General features: G+C 39.8%; 2 protein-coding genes across 6 annotated transcripts in view; one reads left to right on the top strand and one right to left on the bottom strand.

Annotated features, from left to right (window-relative positions):
* Positions 1-129: 129 nt before the first annotated feature.
* On the bottom strand, positions 130-12,838 carry LOC112226967 (nicotinamide/nicotinic acid mononucleotide adenylyltransferase 2). Its single transcript, XM_024391687.2, has 11 exons — positions 12,624-12,838; positions 10,084-10,172; positions 9,400-9,467; positions 7,083-7,161; positions 4,464-4,593; positions 4,150-4,230; positions 3,982-4,026; positions 3,676-3,752; positions 3,210-3,311; positions 2,956-3,023; positions 130-2,674 (listed from the first exon to the last, which is right to left on the bottom strand). The coding sequence occupies exons 1-11, from the start codon at positions 12,706-12,708 to the stop codon at positions 2,572-2,574; spliced, it is 927 nt and encodes a 308-aa protein (XP_024247455.1). The 5' UTR covers positions 12,709-12,838; the 3' UTR covers positions 130-2,571.
* A 1,464-nt stretch (positions 12,839-14,302) lies between these two features.
* LOC112226968 (SMG7 nonsense mediated mRNA decay factor) overlaps positions 14,303-23,020 on the top strand; it is a 37,361-nt gene continuing 28,643 nt past the window's right edge. For 2 of the 5 annotated variants that reach the window (XM_042307687.1, XM_042307688.1), the window contains exons 1-13: positions 14,305-14,462; positions 16,225-16,256; positions 16,610-16,727; positions 17,012-17,144; positions 18,350-18,521; positions 18,630-18,701; positions 18,850-19,000; positions 19,220-19,355; positions 21,596-21,758; positions 22,077-22,236; positions 22,437-22,507; positions 22,603-22,663; positions 22,788-22,907. In XM_042307687.1, the coding sequence (XP_042163621.1) occupies positions 14,437-14,462; positions 16,225-16,256; positions 16,610-16,727; positions 17,012-17,144; positions 18,350-18,521; positions 18,630-18,701; positions 18,850-19,000; positions 19,220-19,355; positions 21,596-21,758; positions 22,077-22,236; positions 22,437-22,507; positions 22,603-22,663; positions 22,788-22,907 (1,415 nt within the window). In that variant the 5' untranslated portion in view covers positions 14,305-14,436. Of the gene's footprint in view, positions 14,463-16,224; positions 16,257-16,609; positions 16,728-17,011; positions 17,145-18,349; positions 18,522-18,629; positions 18,702-18,849; positions 19,001-19,219; positions 19,356-21,595; positions 21,759-22,076; positions 22,237-22,436; positions 22,508-22,602; positions 22,664-22,787; positions 22,908-23,020 lie in introns of all 5 variants that reach the window. The other 3 variants (XR_006080164.1, XR_006080165.1, XM_024391688.2) reach the window with 3 other exon arrangements.

Genomic DNA, 23,020 nt, shown 5'->3' on the forward strand with positions numbered 1-23,020 from the left:
CAACACAAACCAGGTGCTACTAAATGCAACACACAATTAATGTGGATGTGTTTCACGTGAGAGAGAAAAGCTATCCTTTTCCTTTTCAACTGAGGAAATTACTAATCATGTAAGCAACTACAACATATCTATTGTTACACACTTGGTTTATTATGGAGGTATTGAAAGACTGAGAATGTTATATTGTGTCAGCCAGTCAGTCCACAGTCTAAGATGACAAAATACAAATAATTTCCAACCCAGATCTGAAAGTGGAATTGTAGCTCATTTTACATAGGATTCCAAAAAATGTATGTTTTCAGGACTCCTTACCAAATAATTCAATGAACAGAATCAAATATAAATCAAACATCTCTTCATATTATATCTATAAATCATCTACTCATACAATCTCCTCAGGTTCTATGAGACCTTCTCTCCCACTGGGCAAACACTGGTTTAATCAACGTTGTTTCCACATCAGTTCAACAACACAAAATCAATGTGATGACGTTGAATCAACGTGGAAAAATGATTGGATTTGCAGAAAGTCATCAACGTATTGGAATTTTGTATTTTTTTCACCCAACTTTTCACCTAAATTTAATGACATGGAGATTTTGATTTTTTTTTTTAAATTTCGTGTTGAATTCACGTTAGTTGACAACTCAACCAAATTTAAATCCAAACTAGATGTTGAAATGTCTTTGCCCAGTGGGCTGAGACTATTATACTATACATTGCCCTATTACTAGGACCACGACGATGCTTATTTTTCATATCAGATTTTCCACATCTTGTTTATCTAAACCAGTCTTTAAAGAATACCAAATAACTGATGTTGTGTATTTGATAGAAAGACTCAAGGGATGCATGTATAAAGACCATCTGCTTGAAGGGATATTGGACCCAATACAGTTTGTTCATTACACTCGGATGACACATAAAGAAGCAATATTGTTTGTCTAGAACATCTTACACACAGTGTACTATTGATAGTCTTGCATCATGCCAGGCTTATACAACGCTACAATATTGACAACTAGTAGCACTTGTGTGTCCATTTCTTATAAATTATGAACCGTGAGATTGAAGGAAGCAGTGGAATGTATTTTGCTTCATCTGATATTAAGATTGAATAACCTAATATTGTTAGCCAAATTGACACTTGTAAAGCTAGATATGAATGCAAGATGCTTTGGTAACATTTAGACACTAATTAAACCAAATAATCATTATTTTGCATTGACCAATTGGGCACAATGTGCACCACAGGAGGCTGCTGAGGGGACGACAGCTCATAATTGCAGGAACGGAATAGCATGGAAACCATGTGTTTGATGTATTTAATACCCTTCCACTTATTCCCCTCCAGCCATTACCAAGAGCCCGTCCTCCCCAACTAAGGTGCAACCAATGTCCTGTGATATGCACATACTGTATACATCCTATTACCCTGTGAAATCATTACTGCACAAATCAATGGTTACACTCAATGCCCCTTAAACTGAACTGTCTAAAGAGTCCTGGCACTGAACATGAGAAGCTTCCGTAAGAAACTATTGATCAAAGGCTATGTCCCCACTTCCTTTGCAGAACAACATTAGAGCACATTTTATATCAGGTTGATAATATTATGACAGTGTTGAGTGCAAGGGAGCGGGAGACTTATATCTGTGAATTCATCCCCAGGCACATGGAATGCACTTCTGTAGTTTGTGCTGTTATTTTTCCCACTAGACACATTTTTGTAAGAATCTCAAGTAACTAGCTACATAGCACATAGTAAGAAAGAGGTTAATTGCATTTGCTTTGGGAGTCGTGGTAATTTGCTTAGTGACAAGCAGGAGAAATGTGCAAAATCCTTTGCACACAAAAATAAATCAATGCACAAATCATTGTCTTATGTGCAAACAAATCTACATTTTGCACGAATGCCCACTGAAGACAAAACATTTAGGCATTGATATGCAATCACAGATACATCAATACAGATACTTCTGTACATACAGTAGAATTATAGTCAATAGAAAATGAAGTGAGAGGTGGGTACCCACTATGTTTGTCTTTTTGCAAACACTTTCACAACATATATCTACGAAGTGAGTAAGTACTCATGCCATAACAAAAAAATGTTCTAAGCATGCAGTCTAAGAACCGACAGATTTAAATCAAGCAGCAAAGGTCAACATTCATTAGGTAACAATCTCTGCACCCTCTTCATGACACCAAGGTTGCATCCCAAATGGCACCATATTGAATAAAAAGTGCACTATTTTTTACCAGAGCCTAATAGGCCCTGGTTAAAAGTAGTGTACTATATAGGGATTATGGTGCCATTTGGGACAGACAGAAACACTGTCCCATGCAGCCTACACAAAGTCAGTTGTGAAGGTGGTCCACTGTACACACAGCTCTTAAGCACCTCGCTGTACAGTACATCCACAGGTCCGATGAGTCATTATGATACAGTAAGAAGGGAAATGCATATCTAACGCTCCTTCGAATGGAAAAGCAGTAGCTCAAGAGGTGTATACATTTTACATGAGAGACAGACAGGGACAATTTGACAGTAGGCCGGAGCAGTAGTTCCTATCCAGAGGCATTGATGTAGAGCTGACTCTGCAGGATGTAGTCGATGACTGTCTGGTTCAGGTAGTCCACCACATGACCGTCCCCGTGCTGCAGGGCCAGTCTGATAGAAGGGACATAGAATTAGAATGTGATATGGGATATGGTATTGATATGGAATTGTATCAATTGTATCAACATTGGACTATTGAAAAAAATAGCTAAAGATTGTTTTTGAGTGGATTTTCCCCTTGACAGATACATCTTTGTGAAAAAGAACCAATCTTTACCAGAGTCCACAGTGAATAAAAGACAGTAGATTCTATAATTATGTATTATTATTTATTAAATAGGCCTAATGGAGGCCCAAAATAGGATTGTTGCTAACTTATAATTCACATTTACCTGCTCTTGGTTGAGCTGACAATGGACATAGGGTGGTTGACATCGTCTTTTACTACTGTGATGTTATCCTGGAAAAAACACACACAGAGAAAGTTTTACGTTATAAAATGTATCAATGGATATTTATAATTTTCTATGGTACAGAGTTGGTACCATGTTAAGACATGAACATAATAAGCTTTAACAGATTACATTATCAAGCGTATTGGGTTTCCACTTTTAACCAAGCTCATGGCTCATAATGCAGATACTACCTTGTTCTTGCGCAGCACAGAGGAATGGTTCATTATCCTCTCTGTATCAACTCCATCCCGAGGCACAACAACAATCCCAAAGTCTCCCACAATCACCTCCATCTGCAAACCATTTGTATGACACATTGCATTATTGCCTTATAATTCTGATTAAATGAGTCACTGTCTCGGATGCAACATTATGCATATTAGGATAGTAAATAATTATCATTCATGTCCCTACGTGGAGACTGGATAGATTAAAATGTCAACATTATTCAAAACTATTAGTCTTCCAGTGTCCCCTTCGGCCTCTTTAGAGGTCTTACTATGTCTGCTTAGAACTTCAGGGCAAGCCATTAGGACAAGTATGTACTGTATACTATGTAAAGTATGAAAATAACTAGAAAATATTTTCTGTGAGAATGACAGTCTTACAACAGACTTAAGAAGACAGGGAAGTGAAAGAGTGAGAGGGCCTACTTACATCGCTGTCTTTCCATAAGCCAGGGATGCAGAATGACTCCAGAAGATCACTGCCACACAGAAGCAAGATGCGCAACTCTGGACAATAGACATGAAGACAGAAATTAGACACCCAATAAACAAAAAAGTACATGGATAAGATAACTTCCTGTTCAAATATTCGATAATGAAGAAAGTTATTTTGGTTTGTGAAGGGAAAATATAATGACCCAAGTTAAAAGCTTTTGTATTCTGACAATATATAGTCGGTATGCAATATTGGTAGTACATCAATCTTATGGAGACATACAAAAGAGTGTTAACTCACCAATTTCCTCATATCGCATTGCAGGGCCAAGGTTGGCATTTTCATCTTTTGATATAAAAGAAATAAAGATAAAATAAAGGGTTATTAATCAATCATTGTGAACTTACTGTACCATACAATTACAAATGTATGATTTTCAGGAAGTTGCTTGTGTAGCATACTACTTACCCACAAAGGTAAAACGATCAATGTGGGGGCGAACACAGCAAATTTTGCCCAAGCTCTCACTCATCTTCTCCCAAAGCTTAACTGTTTAGGTATGAGGATGCAAACATCAGATTTTCTAGTTGCAAATTACATCCATTGAATAAGTTATAGAAAGCAGACAATCCATTTCTTAGTACATTACAACAACCTTTCCTCCGTCTCATCAATCATAAATTATATTTCAGATTCTGAGCTCTTTATTGCTAACCTAATGAAAATGGCACGAATGAGATCTGAAAGACATTTGTGTAGCATATATGTACATAATCCCTCACTGGCAGTGGGCTTGTTGTTCATTGTGTTGTGGTTCTGATAGATGGCAGTCTGAGTCTCATTCTGTGGTTGGCCGATTACTGGAGTTGTGGACGGTGTGTTCACATTGGACAGAATGCACCCTGTGACTCTCTGTGGACAGGAAAAAAACAAAAACATAAAACAATTTTTTTAACCTTTACTTAACTAGGCAAAATACCATGATTGGCACCTTCTGTTCCGTTAAATGGCATTTGATCAAGCTTAGGTCAGCACCACAAATAGATTGCCCACATTCTGATGGAAGTATTTTGTCACATATTACAGCAGTGTTTTGATATACTGTAGTGTTCTAAATACGGTAATGTTTTGTTGCCATGGAAACAATTGCAGCATACAGTAATGTTATAGGCTATTTCTAAAAACAGTTCAATTTGCCCTGTCTTTATTAATATTTAGTGGGCCGTGCATGAATGTATTATCTATGAATAAGTTCCATACACCGTAGCTAATTCTGTTGCATCCAATGTAGGCTACCTTGAACTCTCCTCTCTGAACTACCACATTTTTATCTTGATATTATCCTTCACTGCTAAATGTACAGCTCATGCAATATACAAAGCCGCAGGAAGTAGAGGTGCTGAGGGTTCCCCTGATAAATCAAAAACATATACAGTACCAGTCAAAAGTTTGGACCCACCTATTCATTCAAGGGCTTTTCTTTATTTTTACTTTTTAATAATAGTGGATAATAGTGAACACATCAAACTACGAAATAACACACATGGAATCATGTAGTAACCAAAAAAGTGTTAAACAAATCAAAATATATTTTAGATTTTAGATTCTTCAAAGTAGCCACCCTTTGCCAGCTTTGCACACTCTTGGTATTCTCTCAACCAGCTACACCTGGCATGCTTTTCCAACAGTCTTGAAGGATTTCCCACATATGTGTAACTCTTGTTGGCTGCTTTTCCTTCACTCTGCGGTCCAACTCATCCCAAACTATCTCAGTTTGGTTGAAGTAGGGTGATTGTGGAGGCCAGGTCATCTGATGCAGCACTCCATCACTCTCCTTCTTGGTCCAATAGCCCTTACACAGCCTGGAGGTGTGTTGGGTCATTGTCTTGTTGAAAAACAAATTATTGTCCCACTAAGCGCAAACCAGATGGGATGGCATATCGCTGCAGAATGCTGTGGTATCCATGCTGGTTAAGTGTGCCTTGAATTCTAAATAAATCACTGACAGCGTCACCAGCAAAGCACCCCCACACCATCACACCTCCTCCTCCATGCTTCACGGTGGGAACCACACATGCGGAGATAATCTGTTCACCTACTCTGCGTCTCACAAAGACACAGCGGTTGGAACCAAAAATCTCAAATTTTGACTCATCAGACCAAAGGACAGATTTCCACCAGTCTAATGTCCATTGCTTGGGTTTCTTGGCCCAAGCAAGTCTCTTCTTCTTATTGGTGTCCTTTTAGTAGTGGTTTCTTTGCAGCAATTCGACAATGAAGGCCTGATTCAGGCAGTCTCCTCTGAATAGTTGATGTTGAGATGTGTCTGTTACTTGAACTCTATGAAGCATTTGGGCTGCAATTTCTGAGGCTGGCAACTCTAATGAACTTATCCTCTGCAGCAGAGGTAACTCTGGGTGTTCCTTTCCTGTGGCGGTCCTCATGAGAGCCAGTTTCATCATAGTGCTTGATGGTTTTTGCGGCTGTACTCGAAGAAACTTTCAAAGTTCTTGAAATTTTCCGGTTTGGCTGACCTTCATGTCTTAAAGTAATGATGGACTGTCATTTGTCTTTGCTTATCTGAGCTGTTCTTGCAATAATATGGACTTGGTATTTTACCAAATAGGGCTATCTTCTGTATACCACCCATACCTTGTCACTGTAACGATGTGTGCTGAGAGTCGGCAAGCAAGTTCAGGGAGTGAGTGTTTTAATAAATAAATGCAACATAATACAAAACAAGAAACACAAACAACGCACAGGCATGAAACAGAAAGAATGACGCCTGGGGAAGGAACCAATGGGAGTGACATATATAGGGCAGGTAAGCAAGGAAGTGATGGAGTCCAGGTGAGTGATGATGCGCAGGTGCGTGTAACAATGGTATCAGGTGTGCGCCTGGTGACCTAGAGGCCGGGGAGGGAGCACATGTGACAGTCACAACACAACTGATTGGCTCAAACTCCACAAATTCCACAAATGTACTTTTAACAAGGCACACCTGTTAATTGAAATGCACTCCAGGTGACTACCTCATGAAACTGGTTGAGAGAATGCCAAGAGTGTGCAAAGCTGTCATCAAGACAAAGGGTGGCTACTTTCTCAAATATAAAATTGTGTTTTACATTTTTTTGGTTAATACATGATTCCATATGTGTTATTTCATAGATTTGATGTCTTCAATATTATTCTACAATGTAGAAAATAGTACAAATAAAGAAAAACCCTTGAATGAATAGGTGTGTCCAAACTTTTGACTGGTGCTGTATATATATATTTTTTTAAAGATATACATACTTTTTCCCGGTCACAAAATGAGTGAACTAGGCCTTCATTAGTCCTGTATTAGTGGAGAAAAATACTCCCCAGCCTGAACCCTCCGCCCCCCAACCCCGGCTTACCTTCATGAGGTCACGATGATGCTCCAGCACGCTGCATGTAGTCTGCCATGTGTCCTGGTAGCACTCCCAGGGATCCACTCTGCATGAAAATAACACATGATAGATGAACAGCTGTGTACTTCTGGGCCCCTATTTATAAAGCGTCTCAGAGTAGGAGTACTGATCTAGGAGCAGGTCCCTCCTGTAGATTCATCATAACCTAAATGGCAAAACTGATCCTAGAACAGCACTCCTACTCACGCATTATGAATACGTGCCCTGATCTCAATCCTTTTCCCTATATAGTGCACAATGGAAGTGGTCAGATGACGCGGATACTACACTACAGGACTGTTTTGGAAGCACAGACTGGAATGTGTTCCAGGATTCATCCAATGGCATTGAGGAGTACACCACCTCAGTCATCGGCTTCATCAATAAGTGCATCGACAACGTTGTCACCACAGTGACTACACGTACATACTGTATCCCAACCAGAAGCCATGGATTACAGGCAACATTTGCATCGAGCTAAAGGCTAGAGCTGCCGCTTTCAAGGAGTGGGAGGCTAATCCGGGCGCTTATAACAAATCCTGCTATGCCCTGCTACAAACCATCAAACAGGCAAAGTCTCAATACAGGATTAATTCTGAATCCTACTACACCAACTCTGACGCTCGTCAGATGTGGCAGGGCTTGAAAACTATTACAGACTACAAAGGGAAATCCAGACGGGAGCTGCCCAGTGACATGAGCTTACCAGACGAGCTAAATGCCTTTTATGCACGCTTTGAGGCAAGCAACACTTAAGCATGCATGAGAGCACCAGCTGTTGTGGATGACTGTGTGACAATCCTCTCGGTAGCCGATGTGAACAAAACCTTTAAACAGGTCAACATTCACAAAACCGCTGGGCAGACAGATTACCAGGACGTGTACTCAAAGCATGCGCGGACCAACTGTCAAGTGTCTTCACTGACATTTTCAACCTCTCCCTGACAAAGTCTGTAATACCTACATGTTTCAAGCAGACCACCATAGTCACTTTGTCCAAGGAAACGAGGGTAACCTGCCTAAATGATTACCGCCCAGTGGCACTCACGTCGGTAACCATGAAGTGCTTTGAAAGGCTGGTCATGGCTCACATCAACAGCATCCTCTCGGACAGCCTAGACCCACTCCAATTCGCATACCGCCCCAACAGATCCACAGATGATGCAATCTCAATCACACTCCATACTGCCCTTTCTCAACTGGACAAAAGAAACACCTATGTGAGAATTCTGTTCTTTGACTTCAGCTCAGTGTTCAACACCATAGTGCCCACGAAGCTCATCACTAAGCTAAGGACTCTGGGACTAAATACCTCCCTCTGCAACTGGATTCTAGACTTTCTGACGGTCCGCCCACAGGTGGTAAGAGTAGACAACAACACGTCTGCAACGCTGATCCTTAACACTGGGGCCCCTCAGGGGTGTGTACTTAGTCCCTTCTTGTATTCCCTGTTCACCCACGACTGTGTGGCAAAACACGACTCCAACACCATCATTAAGTTTGCTGACGACACAACAGTGGTAGGCCTGATCACCCACAACGATGAGACAGCCTATAGGGAAGAGGTCAGAGAACTGGCAGTGTGGTGCCAGGACAACAACCTCTCCCTCAATGTGAGCAAGACTAAGGAGCTGATTGTGGACTACAGGAAAAGGCGGGCCGAACAGGCCCCTATTAACATTGATGGGGCTGTAGTGGAGCGGGTCGAGAGTTTCAAGTTCCTTGGTGTCCACATCACCAACGGAATATCATGGCAAGCGGCACCGGAGCGCCAAGTCTAGGAAAAAGAGGCTCCTCAACAGCTTATACCCCCAAGCCATAAGACTGCTGAACAATTAATAAAATCGCCACCAGACAATTTATATTGACCCACCCCCCCACCGGTTCCCTTGTGTACACTGCTGCTACTCGCTGTTTATTATCTATGCATAGACACTTCACCCCCACCTACATGTACAAAGTACCTCAACTAACCTGTACCCCCGCACACTGACTCGGTACCGGTGCCCTCTGTATATAACCTCATTATTGTTATTCTTATTGTGTTACTTTTTTATTATTACTTTTTATTTTAGTCTACTTAGTAAATAGTTTCTTAACTCTTCTTGAACTGCACTGTTGCTTAAGGGCTTAAGTATTTCACGGTAAAGTCTACACTTGTTGTGTTCGGCACATGTGACAAATAACGTTTGATTTGATTTGAACAAAAGCAGTGCAAAATGTAGGGAATAGGGTGCCATTTGGGACAGACCTTGTTGTTTTGGGCAGATAGCCACTGACTCACCTGATCCAGTCGGACGACTGGACTGCCAGTTGACACATGGTGAGACGATGTCTGCTGGGGACGAGGCCCTGTGAACACATGGTGGGATTGATAAAGCTTTCAAGCAGTCATTGTGTTCATTGTGTGTGTCACATTGTGTGCACCCTATTTCCTATATAGTGCACTATATCTGGTCAAAAGTAGTGCACTATGTTGGGAATAGGGTGCCATTTACAACTCATACATTGTGTTTATTCAATTTATTGTATGTCTCTGCATGGTAATCCACTGATTTGACATGTTTTATTTGTGAGGAATATAAAATGCACATAAGATTCATGATATGACTGAAACGGCATTTCTCGTACATTTATTATTCATGTTTTCTGTTTCTTATAGAGAGAGAAACTGGGAAAAGCTTTTCATTCATTCCAGAAACGGCTCAGGAGAATAGATGACGATAGTATTTGAGGTGCTTTATGTAATCTGAATGCAACATGAACACTTACACAGGAGGACCACACAAAAAGGTCACACAAAAAGGTCACATTCATAAAAATAACCACAAGCTATCACTCATGTGCGTCATTACTGTAATTATACTCATGTCAGTCAAATAAGAAATGGGGATTCTTTGTTAGTTACTCGAACTTCATAGATACCAAACAAAGCCGTCTGTGAATATACTGTTAAAGAAGTTCTTACCGGTTTGCCATAGGAGTCATGTACAGGTGAAATGATACCCCCAATCACAATGAACTTCCCTGTTTTGTGCAGGTATTCTCTGGCTTTTTCTGTAAAATCAGATACAGTATGTAACTGTCAACATACTTATCATGGTTCATAGTGTGCATAATATTACAGTTTTAATCAGGTAACCTGTTTGCCATCAGCAAACCCAAAAATAAATTAACCCTGGCTTGCCAGCATACATGCAAATGAATTCGTACATAATATCTCCAGGGAGACCAATAAAATAATTCCAGAAGCCATGCTTTAGTTTAAGCTACAACTTAAGTCTACAATAACAGTTGTTTTCAATTGGAAGTTGATTGATGAGAACTTTTTGTTTCAACCACAGGGCAAGAATTCATCTATTCATCTATTCACTCTATTGTTGTGGAGTAACGTTACTGCCTGCATGCCACCAATAGAGAAACTCATGATATGAGTCCTCCTCAAGCAAGCCTGTCTGTGGAAACTTACTGAAGACTATATGTTGCAAGTATACCAGCTAAAAGTGTATGATCTACAATGCCTGTGCAAATTGAGCAGAGCCACTACAGATAGAGTCATATACATGAATATGATTAGAGAATGTATTTTTCATGCAAGAAGACGGGGTATGAGAGAGGAAAGTAAGAAAGCTATGTTTTGAGTTGAATGTTAATGAGAAAGTCAGAAATCTGGGGTTGCCCTCCAAATCAGATGGATTAAGGCAACAAAACAAAAAAACAAGGCAGCATCCTAAATAGCACCCTATTCTATATGTAGTGTGCTACTTTTGACCAGGGACCATAGGCCTCTGGTCAAAAGTAGTGCACTATATAGGAGTGCCATTTGCAACACAGGCAAGGGTTCTAGTGAAGACATACAACTATTGAATGAGGTGATAATGAGCTACAAGCGTCTCACCCTTACATTCTCAAGAGAATCACAATTCTTCTCAACAATGACTTGAAAAATAGATTAAACTGAATCACTATTGAAATGCATGATCTGACACCATCCAAAAGTCCTAGTCCTTGGTACATGCATGTATTTGCTTTATCACTTTCTGTTCTTTCATGTAATCCTGCTGTGAGTCAGAAGGGCTCACTGGGGAGTTTCCATTGCCCCCTATGAGCAACTACAGTACTTTCATTTTTCCAGAACTGCCACTCCAAGACATGCAGAGAGGTGGTGTGAAAAATAGGTCATGGAAACATGGATGCTTTCCCCCTCTGCCCCATAATATTCCAGGTTCACTTACTACTGCTGCAGCATAATGATTTCACTCAAGCTATTCTTATGACGATCTCTTAGGATTTAGTTATTTTTCAGGGTACTAACCTATGGTGTACCCTAATTTTGTATGACAGTAATTTAACTATATTTTATGATAACGGTTTGTATTATAAAATAGAGTACTTTACTAGTTCTTCTGTGATTGTTTACATCAATATACTGATGCATCTGGCTGGCTGTTGAAATGTGAAATCTCCCTAATTGTGGCACTGTGCCATTACTGAATTGTGTGTACTGGATCAGTAGCCTAATATTTAAAGCAACAAGAAAACCATGATGAAATAGTCCACAGATATTTAGTTGAAGAAATGTCCTTTGAAACTGATAAGGTATAACAGGTAAGGCAAAGACAATAACGCAATTGCCTCTATGGATCAATCAAATTGCAAGTCTGCAGTCACAGAACATGAAAAAGAAAGGATATACAGGACCACACATGTCAAAAATGAGAAAATATTTAGTCAAGAGATTTAGATTTGCCATTTGTGTTGGCTTGATATTTTACTGCATTTCCATGAATTGGTGAATACCTGTTGTGTTTAGCCGATTGTTTTACATTATTGCTCGGCTTCACAGTAAGATTGATTGTATGCTATCATGATTTGAGATACGATTTCTCATTCGTTATGAGTGACGCAGTATGTGCAATCAGGCAACCAATGCCCAAACATGCTCAAGATGCCCCCTGTGTCCAGTGGCTCAACATCCGTATACTGCAATACAGTCTCAAAATATCCTAGCCTATTTTATCAAAATCCATTTGCTATTGTTTTTAGGGCTGGTCGGGCTATGCAGCATACACCAACGTAGACGACACTAAAATGATACTGTGCGCTCAATATAGTAATAATAATCTGTAGATGGAATGGTTCTGGTGTTAATTAATGTAATTATTTTAAACATACGTGGTGTTCAAAAACACACAGCAAAATAAATAAAAAACACGTGAAAGTCAATGATAAGACTTTAACTTAATTGACATAATCATATTTCCGTCACTGAGGCCGTCGCCCATTTCAGCACCCCCCTCGTGGACAGCGAATATCATAAAGGTCTATGGCAAAACGCCTACCCAACATCAACCAATTCTGACATTATAATACTGATATATAGGTTAATTGCCATAGGAATGTAGACCCCTGAACGCCTTCTCATTCTTAAACTAATATTCTACCCACAACATCTGGGGCACCAAAACCCCTTCAAAATATACAGAAGAACGCATAGGTAATGCTTACCAAACATATGAATGTGTCCTTTAGTGATGGGGTTAAAACTTCCACATGACAGCAAAATAACGTGCGTTTTAGTGTTGTCCGTCATGATATGATTGGATATGAGTCTCTTTTTCTGCAACTACCGATTTGTTCTTCTTTGTTTTGCTGTTAGCGACCGCAGAGAGAGGCGAGGTTAATTTGGATGCGGCAGTGTCCAAGTCTCCTCGCAGGATACAGAGCGTCACTACACTCTATATTAAAGGCACAGGACCAAAGGCACTCACAGCACTGGACATTGGAAAATGTTTAATTTTACAATACAATTTAAAACAATAGGTAGGCTACATTAGCTTTTATTATAGACTTAGTGTGGCCTCTGGCAAATTTGCCACATAATGGGGCATGCCACTGATCGAAATGATTCTTCCGTTTTTAATTAGACCTACTACTCCAGTATTACTTTGCTTCTGACTTGAGTAGCCTAGACGGTTTAGACATGAGATTAAGTGAGAACACTGAATTAGCTGTTGTTAAAAGGGCTGATGGCCTTAGTCTTATAGGCTTACCTTATGTGAAAACTCCACTCAAAAACTATATATTTATATATGTTTTATTAGTCCACTGTTAATACAGTCCCAAAATGTTTTGAATGTCAGCAGTCAAGTTTTCAAGATATTGGACATTCAAGAAGCAAAGTGTCACTTTGTCACAAAATGCATAATTTGATGTGGCAAGTGGGTTTTCCTTTAATGTAAAGAACATTCCATCCTTTCTGCGCTGGCACTATACCCTCAAGTTGCATTTATGGTTTGTGTGGCCCATGGGCAATTTACCATTATAATCATAATAATTAGGCCTATACATTTGCTGTGATATCTTGACATAATATACTGTATATCATGCATTTAATAATTCAATAAATAATTGAGTTTATGTTAATTGGTTATATAGTGAAATCAAATGTATTTTCCTCATAGACTCCATGAATGTTAGTGTAGACTACCATGTTATCTTTAAAATTGGTCTGGGCTTGGGCTCCCCATAACAGCAGGGTCACTGGTTCAAGCCCCATTCTGGCTGTTCCGAATTTGATTTGTCTTTTAATCACTACATTGGTGGCAGAGGTGGGATAATTCTGCTGCCTTTTTAAGGTTGTGATCCCCTGTTTGTGTTCCCCTGTTTGCATTGGGGTTGGCTGTGTTGCAGTATTGCAACCTCCCTGTTGTGAACGAGCATAGACCTAATTTATCTGCCAAGAGGTCAGGACCCTTATGGCAAAGTTGACTCGACTTGTGATGTGAAAAAGGCAATCGAACTGTAAATGTCTGGGTGATTCCATTCTAGTATAGCCTATAATTAACCTCTTAGTTAACCTAGGTTAACCTAGTTAGCCTCGGTACATTTTGATAATTTTCCTAATTCCGCCCAAGGCAATTGAGGTCAGAATGGATATATTATTGTAGGTCAGTGTGACCGCGAGGCAGGCCCACTGGCTTGAAACAAAACTTGACCATACCTTATGCCGCTCACAATTTGCATGGTGTACATTTACCACGTTCACAACAGCTTGGAACTCGGACATTCCGACTTGGAAACTCGTAGAAAGATTTGGTCAGAGTTTCCCACTCGGAAAGTATCAGAATCAACCAATAGGAAGCTCTACACAAAAACCATACGCAAATTTTTAACTCAGAGGTTTTTGAGTTTCAGAGTTGTCAAGAACGCAGCAACTGGGCCGGTGGCTCTGTTAGTGACAGAGTGACGAACAATATGGCGCCGGGAGTAGCTCTTGCTTTTGGACCAGTCGTTGTCTAAAGACCGGCGATCGGACAGGATGAACCTCTGCGCCCAATATTTACGGTAAATTTGAAATTCTACATTTTATACGTTTTTTTCCCTTCTCACCTACTGCTTAATCTTATTTGCGATATCGCCATAAATGTCCGTTCTCTCTAGCTAATTAGCCAGCAGTGTTAGCTAGCAACGCACAACACAGGAAAACGCGTTATTTGAGCTAGCAGCTAATGTTACCTATTTGAACGGAATTTCACTAAAGGTGCCATCCTTGTTGTTTTTATTCGTGTTAAAAACGTATGTGACTGTGAGTAGGGTCAGTTATTAGCTATGGGTTTTACTGCTAGCATGTTAGTGAGCTAAAGTACACAGTAGTTTTCTAGCTCGCTAGTAACGTTAGGGTGACTAGCTAGTTAACGTTAGCTTGCTCGGTCGATACGATAACACGTTAGCCAAGTTTTTACTAACCATTATGGTTATTTCCATAGCAAATGAATGGAAGTAGTATGTGTCGAAAGGAAAATTGATAGCTAGCTAACGTTACTAAGTTAATTCTCGAGCGCGTTACTTAGCGAACGGATAACTAGTTTAATCATAGGCAGCCGTTAGCTAGCTAACCTAGTAGCGCCCCTTCCCTTGTTTGGTAGTTCGCTAACGTTAGCCTGCTGGGCATGTCGTTTTTAGCTTGGTAGCTAGTTAGCTAGTTAGCTAATGGATGTCAACCTGAGTCCGGATGTCTACCATTTAACTTGCTAAACTGGATTAGTTAGCTAACGTCAGTCACTGCAGTGTACCTTTTATATCCACATTGATTACTAACAATATATATTTTTTAAATGGCTGGCTACATGGGCCTTGGCTTTAGCAGAACGTTACCTAGCAGCTCAGACCAGTGTCAGTGACATTGGATTATCCAGGCAAGGATGTTGTAAATAAAACTCCAAGTAAAGTCAGCAAGCCAAATGTAACCATAGATCATCCACTATAAGCAATCTAAAGTCGTAGCCAGCCAGCGACTGGTGACAGTCTTTGGCTAACGCTAGATTAAATTTGTTATACATGCATTCCAGTTTGGCCTGTTTGAGTGCGAGTTTGCTGGATTTACAATTCACTGTGCATGTCTCACGAAATGAAACCGATAATTTGCTGTTTTTATGAAAATATACAGGTCCTTTGTTATACCAGAGAGCAATTGGCTAATATTTGGTTGACAGATATTGGGATGTTAGAGCAAATCGTGCTTTAAGAAATACAGGAGCAGAAACACTTCACCCCCTACACTGGTAGCGCGAGCCCTGTATATTAGTATTCTTCATCCCTAGCCCGACCATTGAGCTACACGGTGAAGGATAATAACAACAGTATATGGCCAATCCTGCTTAGTTTACGAGATACCAGTAGTATTGTATCATTTGAATCCATAGTAATCCAATAATGCATTCTATTGGCGATGGAAATATGTGATCATGAGAAGTAGTCTATCACATAAGACGAAAACATATGTTTCCTCCTGTTTTCTGGCAAATAGTGCTTAGTTTCCATTGAAACTAGTAGTATCTGTAGTTTTTTGCCTATCCCTTTCCAGCATGTCAAACCACAAATACAATCTCCTGTTACATGTTTGATTGAGTTTAGGAATTAGTGGCAGAGGACTAGCACACCCTGTCGTTAATCCCCATAGTTTTCATGTTAATCTTTTTAAATATCCAATACACCGATCTTAATTCATTATGGTTTATACTAGGTAGCGTCATAAGATGTGGTTCTCAGTGGGTCTGTATTGATTGACTTAGCTTGCCGCCTCTTTTGTTTGTTTACAACCGAGCAGGCAGGCAGAGGCCCTGAAGGCTGACATGACAGGTATGTTCACACCTCAAATTTGGGATTGCTTTGTTTTAATCATCAACCCCTGCATATAGAGTATGAATTGCAGACAGTATTGCTTTTGATTATATCTTCTCTTAATGTTGACATTTTTGTTCTTGAAAGCTTTTATACTTGTCTGTTTTTGGATGTTGATAATCCCCACAGCCGGGACAGGGATTGCATATTAATTTGTCATATTCTGCATATGTATCCCATGGTATCTATGAATAGTCTCACTGTTGAAGTCCTATTTGATGAATGATGTTTAGCCTATAGAAATATAATCTCATTCTAGTGGTTTAGTATCCATCTGAAGTGTATAAAAGATGTGTCATCTTTTCCCCTAGATTTTAAGCTTGGTGCAGCAGAGGTCTGGACTTCAAGGCAAGCGCTTCAGGACTTGTACCAGAAGATGCTGGTGACTGATCTGGAGTATGCTTTGGACAAGAAAGTGGAGCAAGATCTGTAAGCCCCAGTTTACATTATATTGATTATGTTATGAAACTGATTAGCCTGCCTACTACTATCAATTATCTTGCTAGGTCTAGGGGTCTTAGTCTTGCTTCCTAACAATTAGATAGTCCTCAATTATATTTGTAAGATTGCAAGACAACTAGAAAGACGGTAGATATATTTAGTGAGTCAGCTTGCGTTCAAGCACAATACAACTGTTGTATTGCTGGAATTAGATTGATTATCATCAGCTGTTTGATTAAACTAAAAAGTATTTAATTTCCTCTATTTTTCAGTTGGAACCATGCTTTTAAAAATCAAATAACAACACTACAGAGTCAAGCCAAGAACCGAGCCAACCCCAATAGAAGTGAGGTGCAGGCCAATCTGTCCCTATTTCTCGAAGCAGCTAGTGGATTCTACACACAAGTAAGTTGCAACTAAAACGTAGCCTAACTAGGGCTGGCACAATTTCCATATAACTGCATAACCGATGTTTATGGATAAAGACAGTCATGAAAATAAAATGTCATAACCATAAAAACAAGTGTGTGTGTGTGTACACGTACACACAGTATATTCAGACCCCTTTACTTTTTCCACATTTTGTTACATTACAGCCTACTTGATGAAATTGTTTTATCCCCTCATCAATCAACACACAACACCCCATAATGACAAAGCATAAAACAAACCAAAAAATATGTGTGTGTGTATATAAAAAAAAAGTGCTGCGGAGATGGTTGTCCTTCCGGAAGGTTCTCCCATCTCCACAGAGGAGTTCTGTCAGAGTGACCATCCGGTTCTTGGTCACATCCCTGACCAAGGCCCTTCTCCACCAATCGCTCAGTTTGGCCAGCTCTAGAAGAGTCTTGGTGGTTCCAAATGTATTTAATTTAAGAATGATTGAGGCCACTGTGTTCTTGGGTACCTTCAATGCTGCAGAAATGTTACTTTGTGATTTTGGGGTATTGTGTGTAGATTGAGATTTTTTAAATTTTTTAATACAATTTAGAATAAGACTGACGTAACAAAATTTGGAGAATGTCAAAGGGTCTGAATACTTTCCGAATGCACTGGATAGTGTATGTTCATCAGAAATTCAAATGATGCTTGAAATTTATTTATTAAGTTTATTTGAACAGGGAACAATGTACAACATAAGTTACACGCTTGATGTATTCATTGCGTGCTATGAATATGGGACCAAATACTGACTCTTTTTACTACTTTAATACACAAGTGAATTTGTCCCTTACAATGAGGGGACTATGTACAAAAAGTGCTGTAATTTCTAAATGATTCACCCGATATGGATGAAAATACCCCCAAATTAAAGCTGACAGTCTACTCTTTAGTCTACTGTTTAATTTAAAATCCAAAGTTCTGGAATACAGAGCCAAAACAACAAGAAACGTCACTGTCCCAATACTTTTGTAGCTTCCTGTCTAAACATGAAAACATTATATACAAAAGAACAACATTGATACATCAAACATTTAATAACAAAAGTCAGGACAGTTTTAAAACTGGGGTCAACACATTACACATTAAATTATATTTGAAGATCTACAATGTGAAAATGAGGCAGAACTCGGGTGCTCTTAATAATAGTTGATCCTGGCCTCTAACAGTTACTACAGGAGCTGTGTACCGTGTTCAACGTGGACTTGCCTTGCCGTGTGAAGTCATCTCAGCTTGGAATTATCAGCAATAAACAGACCAATACCAGCGCCATTGTAAAACCCCAACCCAGCTCTTGCTCTTATATCTGCCAGCATTGTCTCGTCCACCTCGGAGACATCGGTGAGTGTTGTCACATTATCGCTACAAAATAATTTAACTGTGCAGACCATTTTGTGGTCAAAACAATGCTTTGAGGAGTTTTTCTTATATGCTACCCCCCCCTTCCAGCACGATATCGCAACCAAACCAGCCAAGCGGAGTCCTATTACAGACACGCAGCTCAACTTGTCCCTTCAAATGGTAAGTACTTTATACAGAAGTTTTCCTGTACAGTATTTGTTTACTGACACACGCAACATTAATGTGCTTTTTTTTCTTTCACCTGACAAGGAAATCATTTCCGTATACGGAGTCTTCTGTTGATCTGTCAATGTCTCTCCTCCAACAGGTCAGCCTTACAATCAGCTGGCCATCCTGGCCTCCTCTAAAGGGGACCACCTCACAACGATATTCTACTACTGCAGGAGCATTGCCGTCAAGTTCCCTTTCCCTGCAGCCTCCACCAACCTGCAGAAAGCTCTCGCTAAAGCTGTTGAAAGGTATCATTGAGCATTTTTATTGTAGCCTCATTTCAATTGCTCTTTTGAAGATGTTTTGCTTAGCTTTATTTATTTTCCCACCTTTATCAACCATCATTTGGGATGGGACTAATGAGCATTTTGATTTCCGTCTTAACTGGTGTTGATATCACCCAGCTGGTTTACAGTGTATGGAGTTAAAGTTGTTCCATGTATACTTAATCCCTGTCTCGTCCTCAGCCGCGATGAGGTCAAAACAAAGTGGAGTGTGTCAGATTTCATCAAGGCCTTCATCAAGTTCCATGGTCACGTTTACCTGAGCAAGAGCCTGGAGAAGCTTAACAACCTGAGAGAAAAGCTGGAAGAACAGTTTCAGGTAATGTTTTATTGTAAAGTTTAAATCCTTGCATACTTTGTGAAGGGGAACTAAGGATATATACCTTTCAAACCAAGACATGTTTCCACCAACTTAAGCATCCTGTCAACTTTTTGCCGACTTTTCTTTATAGATGAAAGGTATTACTGGCGACAAAGCCTCTATTTTATTTCTGCCTGATGACCTGGTCATGATTGCGGTAATGTTCTGCTTACGGCTTAGTATAAAATGTATCTGTAATGCTGAGGCAGCATTGGCACGCACACTATGCTCTTAAGGTCTTGGATGGTTGCTAGGTAGCGCCCGTTACTACTATCCTCCTGGCAGTTCTAAACTTTGCAAGGCATGTCCCTTCACCCATGTTTTCGCTTAGCCCACTCATGCACTGTTTTCTTAATCTCAACAAGATGGAACCATATATAATTCCTGTTTGAATAAATATCACTGAATTACGTAAATATCGGAGTAAAGTAGGCTAATGCAATTGAAGCCATCAAATTGTTGCTTACTGACATTTCCAAAGTTATCCAATAGTTATAATGCATTTGAAGCAATAGCCTATAGCAATAGTGTGTGGTCAACTATTTCAGCGCTGATTTGAGACAAGCGCGGGGACTCTATCGTCTTGATATAGCAAACAATGTCTGGTAATTTTTAGATAAAAAAAAAAAAAAAAAAAAAAAAGAAGTATTTATATTGAATTTTTTTTTTTACTGACTCGCTGTTTGGATATTGGTTAGGCTACAATTAGCCTGGGGAAATGTTAGCTAAGTTGAGGTGAGTGCTGCTCGTGATCATCTTGTCAAGTTCGGGGGGTGGGATGCTGCTGCTGCTGCTGAGGAGTATTTATGTCTGTAATAAAGCCCTTTTTGTTGGGGGAAAAACTTATTCTGATTAGCTGTGCCTGGCTCCCCAGTGGGTGGGCCTATGCCCACCCATGGCTAAGCTCCTGCCCAGTCGTGAAATCAATAGATTAGGGCCTAATGAATTTATTTCAATTGACTGATTTCCTTATATAAACCCTGTTCAGCTAAATCTTTTAAATTGTTGCGTTTTTATATTTTTAGTTCCGTATAATTTAACAAGTGGATTATTTTGCTCTTCAGTCGCTTAGTAGACTAGGCCTACTCCTGACCAAATGCCTGTGACTTAATCAATCAGTGTGATTTTGTTTTACCGAATCTGTCTGTATATTTGGTTAATTCTCTGGCTGGGCAAATATGTGGAGGTGGTAAAGCGCATCTATTTGTTTCCTCATCTTTCACTGACCAGAAACATTTAGCATGCAATAATGTAGCCTAAATCAAGAGCAGGCCTATTATTTTGCTCTATCACGTATAGGCAACTGTCTAAAAGCCCACGGAGGCTGTGAAATATGAACATGATACTCGCATGCTTTTGGAAAATATAGATTGCTATTATTTTCTATCGGTATCATGATGAGAATACTCAATGTGAGACCCTGCTCCCTAACAAAGTGGAGTGAGGGTAGGAAAGAGATGACACGGGGATCAGAAAAGCTTGGGCTCTGTTTATAAATTAGTACTTTTTTTTTATGACAGCGGTTCCACACGTTGCCGTGACTCAAGTTGTGTGGTTAAAAATATTATTCGTATTTTGTGTTATTTCATTTATATTCATAGCCTACTATAAAATCTGTGACTGTGATCAGGGTAGCCTAAGTGTGTCTTGTCTGTTTAATTAACTATTGATTTCCTCAGGCTGCACAGACTAATAACATAGTTAAAAGCAAAATATGGCATTTTTATTATTTTGAATACATTTTATTAGGCTTATGTTTCTTAAGACCTGCCTAAAACAAATTAATAATTGATTTCTTTGATGGTGTTTATTCAATGGATTTATTAAAATAGACAGGCTCATATCTACTCCAACTTGCCGTGCACTGGCGATTAGAAAAGCTTATCCCGGCAAGAATGTGGCAAAAATAAGACTGAATTGGTTTTTAAACAAATATCAGCAGATCTTAAAAATCACTTTTTAAAAAATGTAATAGGCAACATACTGTGAAGTCTGTCTGTAAGCGTAGATAATAGTGGTCTTGGATATGTACCATTCTATGAAAGTCTTTGGGCCGGTTTCCCGGACACAGATTAAGCCTAGTCCTGGACTTAATTATTCTCAATGGAGAATCTGTATCCAGGAAACTGCCCGAAGATGTCTGAAGCTACCCCAATTCCATATGAAAGTAGCGTAAACATCCTTTTTTTTTTTTGTAGCGGCTGATTCTGCAGAAAGCCTTCAGCTCCCAGCAGCTGGTCCACATCACAATTATCAACATGTTTGAGCTGCACCATCTGAGGGACTTCGGCAATGAAACAGACGACCAGAGCTTCAGCTCCGAGGAGCAAATCGGCTGGTTCCAACTTCTCGGTCTCTTCAGTATGTCCCCAACTCCAATTGTTTCTCAATATGCACGATACATCTTACCTTGTGAATGAGATGGCTGTTTGTGGTTATGCAACTGCTGTTTTTAGATTTGGAGTTTTACTTACTTTTTAAAAAATAATCTGGAAGTACAGATCGATGTTACCAAATCAGTTATCTTAGATTGAACTGTGTCAACTGCAGGGTGCTTTCTCACGGCCCCACTATCAGATGACCTGTTTCTCTTTCCTCGACCTCACTCTCTGTGGAATTGGAATGATTCAAGGAGCCAGGTTGTTGTTGGTGTTTTAAGGCCCTCTTCCTTTCCCACAGTGTCATTTCTTGGTGTCATGTGTAGCCGAGCACTGCTGAACAAGAACCGAGGAGAGGAGATCATGGGAGAATGTCCATTGCCAGCCATCAAGGTGTCCTTGGACTGGCTCAAACTACGACCTACCGTTTTTCAGGATGGTGCCGCGGACAGACGACAGTAGTATGTGTATTTTTTTCTCTTTCAATGTCACTGTTTGCCCTCTAGGTGTTTAGATACATTCTGCCTGTCTGGTGTTGTAGTGTGTTTATTTGTTTTGGACTTTTTTCTTTTAGATCTTAGCAATAGCAGTAATACTTTTGAATGTGGTTTTGTATTGTCTACATTTAGTTAAACAAGATTTTGCTCTTATTTCACCTTAGTGTTTGGCCTTGGCTGGTGTCCATTCTGAACAGTTTCCAACCAAAGGAAGAGGATGTTTCCTGTGCATCAAGTAATGGCTATTCGATATCTCTGCTTTTGATATACAAATTTGTTTCACTTTTTGTTGATTGTCTCTAAATAATGTCCCTTACCTCTCTCTTCCAGTGACTCCACTTCCAGAGGAGTTTGAACTGCAGGGGTTTTTGGCTCTCAGGCCAGCGCTACGGTACATACAGTACATCCCCTTTTGGCTCAGCCTCTCTTCCATATAGAATGTGTCGTTGTGTGCATACCATGTTTTATTGTATTAACCATGGTCTGCCACCCATTTTTGTGTACTCCTTTTCCAGGACCCTTGACTTCACTAAAGGCCACCAGGGTGTTGCTGTGGACAAGGAGGGTCTGCCAGTCCGTGCCCGTCATCAGAGGCTCATCAGCCTGGGGAAATGGGTGGCAGACAACCAGCCAGGGTGTGTCTTCCTCTCTACCCATTACTGTTTTGAACTACCACATCCATAACAACAATATAAAAGCAGTTTCCATCTTTGAATAATTGCTTACTTTTAAAAGATGCAACAGTATT

Source organism: Oncorhynchus tshawytscha, linkage group LG28 (assembly GCF_018296145.1).
Source record: "Oncorhynchus tshawytscha isolate Ot180627B linkage group LG28, Otsh_v2.0, whole genome shotgun sequence".
Taxonomy (NCBI): Eukaryota; Metazoa; Chordata; class Actinopteri; order Salmoniformes; family Salmonidae; genus Oncorhynchus; species Oncorhynchus tshawytscha.

Excerpts from the sequence above, each read along its gene's own strand:
- LOC112226967 (XM_024391687.2), bottom strand. The coding sequence starts at position 12,708 with ATGACGGACAACACTAAAACGCACGTTATTTTGCTGTCATGTGGAAGT. Across the intron at positions 10,173-12,623 it reads AGGACACATTCATATGTTTG|AAAAAGCCAGAGAATACCTG; the intron begins GTAAGCATTACC and ends CTGATTTTACAG. Across the intron at positions 3,024-3,209 it reads CTGTGCTGCGCAAGAACAAG|GATAACATCACAGTAGTAAA; the intron begins GTAGTATCTGCA and ends TGTTTTTTCCAG.